Source organism: Acomys russatus, chromosome 29, assembly GCF_903995435.1.
Source record: "Acomys russatus chromosome 29, mAcoRus1.1, whole genome shotgun sequence".
NCBI lineage: Eukaryota > Metazoa > Chordata > Mammalia > Rodentia > Muridae > Acomys > Acomys russatus.
Window position 1 is genome coordinate 20,908,072 of NC_067165.1, and position 8,954 is coordinate 20,917,025.

General features: G+C 43.5%; 1 protein-coding gene across 1 annotated transcript in view; it reads left to right on the forward strand.

The window, feature by feature from the left end:
* The window catches only part of Psmb2 (proteasome 20S subunit beta 2), a 36,487-nt gene extending 28,856 nt beyond the window's left edge, over window positions 1-7,631 (forward strand). Inside the window, exons 4-6 of the mRNA XM_051171182.1 lie at window positions 4,065-4,227; window positions 5,550-5,599; window positions 7,503-7,631. Coding sequence (XP_051027139.1) covers window positions 4,065-4,227; window positions 5,550-5,599; window positions 7,503-7,610 — 321 coding nt within the window. The 3' untranslated portion in view covers window positions 7,611-7,631. The remainder of the gene's footprint in view (window positions 1-4,064; window positions 4,228-5,549; window positions 5,600-7,502) is intronic.
* Window positions 7,632-8,954: the final 1,323 nt, after the last annotated feature.

An 8,954-nucleotide genomic window follows, 5' to 3' on the forward strand; every position in this document is an offset into this window, starting at 1 on the left:
GAATTCAGACTCATGCCCAGCTCTTTGCTGCATGGCCCTTCAGAAGTTGCCTGTTCCCTCTTTACTTGGTACTTAATGTCTAACTTGCATCCTAAACTTTTTTCTTCTTAGCAGCTCATGTCTAGAGGGAGGCTGGGAAGAAAAGGAGTCAATCTACTTATGGAGATGCATGTATTTGGTTTAAACTTGAAGTGCTTCTCAGAAATGGGGCCTTTGGAGCTGAAGAGATGGTTCAGTAGTTAAGAGTACTGTTTTTGCAGAGGACCTGGTTCAGATCAGGATACCCATATGGAAGCTCACAATGTCTGTAACTCCAGTTCCGATGGATCCAGTACCACTTAGGATAGCACAAAAATGAATTACTCAGAATTGATCTAATTCCAGGAAAACAATAACAGCAAACAAAAATTTATTTAAAATTTAAAGACAAAACAAAACTAGTGTAAATCAAAAGTCTTTGATGGAACATTGTCAGAATTTCTGAATCTGCAAGTTGTTGCACAGATGTATTGACTTAATTAGTCTAGATAACACCACTTATTTATGCTTCAGCATCTCACACATGCAAAAGTTGGTAATTCGAAGTCACACAATATTTGTGAGTTATCTTCTATACCACAAGTTGTGGTTTCTAACTACCAACTTCACCGCGTGTATATGAGATGCTTAAGCATAAATAAATTATATTATGTAGATCAAGTAAGAAACACGGTTGCCTCTGGACTTGTGTTTACATGGGATTTTGTGTAAAGTCTGGTGATGGCTCTTGAGTAACGTGAATAGTTCTGAAACATGATTTTTAAAAAATTTTTTTGTTAATTCTTGTTAGATCGCAATGGTTATCCCATCCCTTGTATCCTCCCATTCTTCCCTCCCTCCCATTTTCCCATTATTCCCTTCCCCTATGACTGTTCCTGAGGGGGATTACCTCCCCCTGTATATGCTCATAGGGTATCAAGTCTCTTCTTGGCTGAAACACGATTTAATCTCATAGGCAAAAGCTTCATTAGATAAAATATATCTGGACTGTGCTGCTTGAGGCCTCTTTGAGTGTTTGTATGGATTCCTGGATACACCATGCAACTTGGTAAAATTGTTTTGGTAACTGTGCAATGGGTAGTCTAGCTATACTGAGTTGGGAAGAGTAACTTATACACTTAGAAAAAAAGATTAAACTTTGTGACAGGTAAGAAACTATCCTGAATTCTCTTGGGGGAAAGAATGCTAATTAAAAGCTCTTGATTATTCTTTTTCTCCCCCTCCCTAATTCTTCTCCTAATTTTAACTGTAAGAACATCACAAGCACTTGGGAGGCAGAGGCAGGCAGATTGCTGAGTTCGAGGCCAGCCTGGTCTACAAAGTGAGGCCAGGACAGCCAAGGCCACACAGAGAAACCCTGTCTTGAAAGGAAAAAACAAAAAACAAAAAACAAAACCATCACAATATTCTATGTCTGTCAGACTGCAATACTGTTTTCACGCTTTATGAATATATATGTTATTTTTATCTTTAGCTTTTGTTGTTGTTTAGAGTGAGTTATCCAAAGATTAGGATGTAGCTAACACTCTAGCAATTTAGGGAATATTTCCACCCCAAGAACAGTTCCAGAGCATGGCTTAGTACAGCGTGCCCCATTGGAAAGATGATAGGCTGGCAGTTATTTTCCGAGAAGTCCCGACTGCTGATGGCTAATTCTTATTCCCGTGAGTTGTCTGGTGTTTTACTCTGTGGGTGGGAGCCTGTTTGGAGGCTAGAGCTCCTGTAGTTTTTAAGGGACATCAGGAACTCTTATACTTAGTAGCACAGCTGGGTTGGTAGGATTCCAGTAGGTATATTCTTGTTCTCCGTGAGTTTCTTTAAGGTACATTGTGCCACAATGGTCAGTGTGCAAAGAATATGCCATGTCTCTTTTGGAGTCAGTGGTGGTTCCAACTTCATGTTCCGTTATGTCTCATTTAATTGAATGGAAGCAGAAGTGTAGGCATGTGCATAAACCACAGGCAAAGTGTGCCTGCTGCCCTCTGAAGCAGATACAAGAAACGCAAGAGTAGCCAGGCGTGGTGGTGCACACTTTTAATCCCACACCTTTAATCGCTGTGAGTTCGAGGCCAGCCTGGTCTACAAAGCGAGTTCAGGACAGCCAACGCTAACACAGAGAAACCCTGTTTCAAAAAACAAAACAAGAAAGAAAGAAAGAAACACAAGAGTAAAGGAAAAGGAAGTCCACAAAAAAGGATTCCCACCACTTGTCTCTGGGGCATAGACAGGTGGATACAGGAACAGGAACTGCCTACTTGGAAGAACAAGGCAGATTTAGCCAAGGTTCACTGTAAATAATCTGTGTTTTTAGATTTACAGGTAGTCTGAAAAACAAATATTTATTGAATGTAAAGAACAACCATTTTTTAAATTTATCTCATTGATGAAGAGGAGATTTGTTCATCTTAAAGGAATCTTCTTATACCAGAAAGGTGTTGGACTAGTGGGATGGCTCAGTGAGGAAAGGCTCTTGCCACCAAGCATGATAGCCTGAGTTTAATCCCAGGGCCCACATGGTGGCGGGAGAAAGACGACCCACAGAGTTGTCCTCTAACCTACAGAGACACACAATAAGTAAATGGAGTTTTCCAAAAGAAAAGAAAAATGTTGTACATGTACACACACGTATGATAAACAAATGCCATTTAAAAAGAAAAATAGTAACAATACATTTAGATCTTCACCTCTGGGATTGCTTTGTGTCATCACAAACTCTTGTTACTTCCTGAGTTGAGAAATCTACTGACTTTAACTTAAATATTTGAGACCTGCTATACTCCTACCTTTCCCCTCTCCATAATTATAGAACATACAGCTTACTGCTTGATACTAAGTTATGGGATGAGGTTTTGGAGGGATGTAAGGTATTTGGGGTTGTTTTGGTTTGTTTTTGAGATATGCCTCATTGTATTGCCCAGGCTGGCCGCAGTCCTGAACTGCTAGGCTTACTACCTTGCTCATTTTGAATGACATGATTGGACATAGTCCCTGGCCTGACAAATAATTGTTTGTTGGGCTCTTTTTGTTGCTGCTGTTGTTGTTTGAAACAGGGTCTCACTATGTAGCCTTGACTGACTTGGAACTTAGATCTGCCTGCCTTTGTCTCCCACGTCCTGGGATTAAAGGTGGTTATTCCAGGCTCTTGGTTTCAGTGACTGAAACCAAGTAAAGAATGACCATGGTGGCACACAACTTTAATCCCAACTCGCAGGAGGCAGAGACAGGTGGATCTTGTGAATTTAAGGCCAAAATAGAGAAACCTTGTCTCAAAAAACAAAACAAAGAATGTGCCGGGCAGTGGTGGCATACGCCTTTAATCCCAGCACTGGGGAGGCAGAGACAGGTGGATCAGTGTAAGTTCAAAGCCAGCCTGGTCTACAAAGCAAGTCCAGGATGGTCATGGCTACACAGAGAAACCCTGTCTTCAAAAACCAAAAAGAGAGAGAGAGAGAGAGAGAGAGAGAGAGAGAGAGAGAGAGAGAGAGAGAATGACTCAAGAACATCTGTGCCTTAGAAGTGCTATTATATCAGGCTCTTAAAAATCTCTCTCTCAAGCCGGGTACAGTGACACACACCTGTGATCCCAGCACTCAGGCCGATCTTTGTCTGTCTGTCTGTCTGTCTGTCTGTCTGTCTGTCTGTCTGTCTGTCTCTCTCTCTCTCTCTCTCTCTCTCTCTCTCTCTCTCTCTCTCTCTGTGTGTGTGTGTGTGTGTGTGTGTGTGTGTAGAGTCAGGTTTTAGGATCAAACTCAGACCATCAGGCTTGGCTGTAAGTCCCCTTACCTGCTGAGCCATCTTGACTGCCCATATCAGGTTCTTTTCCATAGGCTTGGCTTTAAACTGAAACAAAAAAGCTTTTCCTTTACTCTGACCATATTAGAAGTCCTCCAGGTAGGTTTGCATTTTTATTTCCACTATGATTTAGCCAGTTGTTGCTAATACTTGGTCAAGAGCCAGAATGCTTCTGTTTGTATTATTGGTGTTCTATTCTCTAAGCAGCACTTTGCTATGTCTTTCCTTTGCAGACCCCATATCATGTGAACCTCCTCCTGGCTGGCTATGATGAGCACGGAGGGCCAGCACTTTACTACATGGACTACCTGGCAGCCTTGGCCAAGGCTCCTTTTGCAGCTCATGGCTATGGTGCCTTCCTGACTCTCAGTATCCTTGACCGATACTACACACCAAGTAAGAACTGGCACTCTAGGAAGAGAGCAGCAGCAGAGCCAACCCTTAGCTGCTTCTCAGGCTTGCCAAACCTCAGAGTCGGTTTGCTGCTTCCTAGACAGAGGATAGTGCCTCTCTGGAAGCTGTTCTCTCTCCTGTGGGTCAGTAGAGTCTTCAAAGCCTTATTGATAAAAAGTCTTCCTGCTAACCAGAATAAGATACTCCTCTCTCTGGAGCTGGGTTTCACTTTGTGTTAAAGGGGTCTAGAGTAAATGTCATCATGAGTAAAACTTTTTTACTCAGTCCTATAACTTCACGTACATTCATTTTCCTCTACCTAGGTAATATTGACATCCCAGCTATAGAAAGTGAGGGAATAAACCAGTTTATGGACATGTTTGATCTTGTAAACATCAAAACTTTTGAAGGCCATTCCCTTCAGCAAATAAACTCGTTTCTTTACTTGATAAGTAGTGCTCTTGTACTACGTTCTATCTCCTGACCCCAATCTCTGGCTATGGCCACTGTGGACAGAGGACGTGAAATTCTAGCTCTCACCGGCTATCATTGCAGCACAGTTAACCACTTTTCTCCTTACACCCCATCTTTCTTGGCGGCATCATAACAATTGGCATATTCTTTTCTTTTTGGTGCTGCCCTCTCACTCAACCTTAGCCATGCTAGAGCTCCAGGCCACATCCTGAAAAGAATTACCCTGGCCTCCTGGTGACTGTCTCTTGATTTGGCATCTGTCAGTAATACAGCTGATTCCTCCACCAAAATAACCACCAGCCACCCTTGAAGCCCAGTGCATAATATGTCAACCCAGTTTGCCATGCTTACCAACAATCCCTTTGGATCCTGCTTAGAAGAGTCTCTGTCCCATCCTCTTATTTGTCTTCCTATTGTTAACCTGAGACCCAGCTGGGAGAGTAAGGAGGAAACGCTGGCCTTGTCCTCCCTCTCCCTGATTTGCAGCTGGCAAGGGCAGATGGAATTGATTTAAGCTGGACTAAAGGGGACTGGTGAGGGTGAGCTATGAAAGGGAGGCAGGCTGCTGGACTTCTTCAGAGGCGGGGCCAGGCCAGGGAGACAGAATTCCGTCATGCTTACCCTTTTCTGTAGCAAATCAATTTGTAATGGCTCGCGGCTGTGGGAACACGAGTCTGGGGGACCCTCTTCTGCATATGGAGTAAGTTTGTTGCAGGCTGGAAGTCTGAGCTGAGCATTGCCATTTGCACTTGTGTGGCACTCAGAACCTGAGGAAGTTTGAAATTTAATCACAAGCTGTTAAAAGCTGCACACGTGACAGCCTTCAGTGCTTGACCTCTGTTCTCTTTCAGCTATCTCACGTGAGAGGGCAGTGGAGCTTCTTAAGAAATGTCTGGAGGAGGTGAGTAGCTCCCAGGGGACCCTGAAAGAATGCTTTGTCTCAGTTTGAAGTACCATCCCTGTTCTTGGTTGCTGTTTTCTGCTCCTTGCCAGAAGGTATAATAAATACCCACTGCCCAGATGTGATGTTGCCACCAGTGGGTGATGGGCTTATTTTTCTCCAGTCGGTCACCTCCTCATCACTGTCAGTTTCACAGTTTAATTACAACTAAATTAAATTAATTACCGTTCCTTTCTGGTTCGTCCAGACTAGTGATGCTCAAAATTCTCTGTGTGTAAGAACCAGCTTAGGGGAACTTTCCTTATCCCTGGGGTAGGCCCAGCACCCAGTTTTGAATCTGCTGTAGGTAGGGAGAGACCGAGTCTTGTTTTAACTGGCCACCAAGTGATTTTAACACAAGTAATAATCAGGCCCTGCTGTAAGAGACAATACCCAGGATCTCATAACCACTCTGTTGTACCATCCATAAAAGCTTCCCTTAGCAGTGCATGTAGATGACCATGAAAGCAACTGGGAAATGTTGGGTAAAAAGTGGAAAGAAATCTTCGTGTTAGGAGGCCAAGGACCCAAACTCAGCCTGTTGTAGTAAGAGTGTAAGGATACAGGATGAGATGGCAAAAAGTAGCCTCATTAGACTTCTCATTCTTCTATTTTTCTTGTGGCCTAAGAATGAATTAACTGTCTAGTGGGAGCAGAGGGTGAGAGCAGGTGAGAGCACTGGCAGCACTGTTGGTCGGTTTGCCTCTTGTATAACCCTGTCATCTGTAGAGCAGAGCTCCCCATTCCCTCTTCCTTTTTTAAAATCTTCTTTCCACAGGAGATACCAAGAACCTGCTCGTATATTTCTTAGCCATTCAGCTGAGAGATTTTACCCATAAATATTCTGAGGGGTAGCCAGCAAGAAGGCACCATAATATCAGGTGCTCTTGAGATTTTCTTTCCTTTGGATCTTAAAATAAGTAGAGCGAGGCATAAAGATATATGCCTTTAATCCCAGTCCTCCAGAAAACAGAGGTGGGGGTCGAATTTCTGTGAGTTGGTGGCAAGCCTGGTATATATAGCAAGTATCAGGTCACCCAAGACTACAAAATGAGGCCTTGTCTTTTTTTTTTTTTAATGGAAACCATTATTGTCAGCTTTCCTTAAACTTTGACCTTGATTCTAGAATGAGCCATTAGCCAGAAAAACATGTGGAAATGGACTGGGCTGTTATTGCCCAGTTCTCAGCCGCAAAGGAGATGGGCAACATGGAGGGAGGTGGGGAGGGGTCAGACGCTGGAGGAGACAGTCATTTCCAGGCACTCCCAAGGGAACAGGTGGAGAGATGTCTTCTCTAGTGGCTCTTAGGGAAGTGTTCAGCAAGGGCAGCCACAGAAGTGAAGATTTCCAAGCTGTGCTTCTCAGTCAGTAGTCACCTTAGTGCTGCTGTCTGCTTCCACGTGCGTAGACTGCTCCTCCAGAGCAGCCTTCACCTGGACTGGAAGAGACGCGGGCATGGCTCAGTCTAGGAATGTTGTGTGGACATCATTCTCAGCATCCCTGCAGCTGCACACATGAGCACACGCCCTTATCTTGTCCTTCTAATGCAGGGAAATGAAAGCAGCAAGTGTGTTCTGTAGGCTGATTGGTAGCAGACAGTGGGGATAAACACTGGATTGATTGTCTTGTGCACAGAGGCAGGCTCACAGCTGCGTTTCCCAGGTCGTGGTCACTGCCTTCCAGGCAGCCTCCAGCTACTGTCCAGACACTCTTCAGTGACAGAGTACCGGCTGCCTCTAGTAGAATATCAGTTCACTTTCAAAAAGGAGAGGTTTTACACTTGACCTTTTTAGCTTAGAACAGAACCTGCCTCGGTCTTGTATTCAGTAAATGTTTTCTCACTGATGCCTTCCTGTCTCTGCAGCTGCAGAAGCGCTTCATCTTGAACCTGCCTACCTTCAGCGTGCGGGTCATTGACAAAGATGGCATCCATAGCCTGGAGAACATTTCCTTCTCTAAGCGGGCCCTCTAACATCACATCCCTGTCCCTCCCGAGTACCGGGGACTTTTCATTTTTTTCTACTCTTTTGATGTGCACTCTTGATAGATGGTTAATTCAAAATAAACTGAATATAGCTAAATTGAGCTTTCTGGTTTTGGTCTCAGTTTACCTAACATCACCTTAGAAAGGACCTGGAGCGGTTATCATCTTGCCAGATGCTCCCTCCTGTCTTCCCCTCTGTTAATGATCTAAGAGGCTTTGCCAGCTCACAGCTCCACATTCTGTTCACTGTGCAGCTTCTTTGATCTAGCTCTTTCAATCTCTTGCGTGTTAGTGTCTTGTTCTCTCCAAAGCAGTGGATCTTTTTGCCTTTAACTTAAATCATTTTTTGTTGGCCAGATATGGTGGCACATACCATTAATCCCAGCGCTTAGAAGTCAGAGGCAGGTGACTCTCCCATGAGTTTGAGACCAGCCTGGTCTACATAGTGAGTTCCCAGGACAACCAGGGCTATATAGAGAGATCCTGTCTTAAAAAAAGAAAGAAAGAAAAAGGAAAAAGAAAAAAGCAACCTTTTATTCTGTTTTGAAATATATAATATGTATGTGCAGTGTGGATTCCAGAGGACAACTTTGAGTTGTGCTCAGGAACATAGTCTGCCTTGAATCAACATGCCCATGTTTGGTTTGTTAAAAACATGTGTTCTGCGAGGCCAGCCTGGTCTACAAAGCGAGTCCATGATGGCCAAGGCTACACAGAGAAACCCTGTCTCGAAAAACCAAAAAAAAAAAAAAAAACATGTGTTCTGGGATTAAACTTAAGTATTATGCTTATGAGGCAAGCATTTTTTTATTTTTTGGTTTTTTGAGACAGGGTCTCTCCATGTAGCCTTGGCTGTCCTAGACTCACTTTGTAGACCAGGCTGGCCTCGAACTCACAGTGATCCACCTGCCTCTGCCTCCCGAGTGCTGGGATTAAAGGCATGTGCCACCACGCCTGGCTCATGAGGCAAGCATTTTACCAATTTAACTGTGTCCCATTCCTTAAACCAGTTGATTAATTAACGTACTTAGTGTCAACAGTGCAAAGACAGCAGGAAAGTTTTCCTCCTGTTATTATAATTTGATCACTTTCTCAGAGGATATTTCAGCTATTAAATTCTTAAATGTTTCTTTATTTTAGATGGGATCTCATATAGCCTAGGCCTTCAATCCTTTATCATTGTTGTTGTTGTTATTGTTGTTGTTATTGTTATTTTGGTTTTTTGAGACAGGGTTTCTCTGTAGCCTTGGCTATCCTGGACTCAATTTTTGTAGACCAGTCTGGTGTCGAACTCAAAACAATCTACCTGCCTCTGCCTCCCCAGCACTGGGA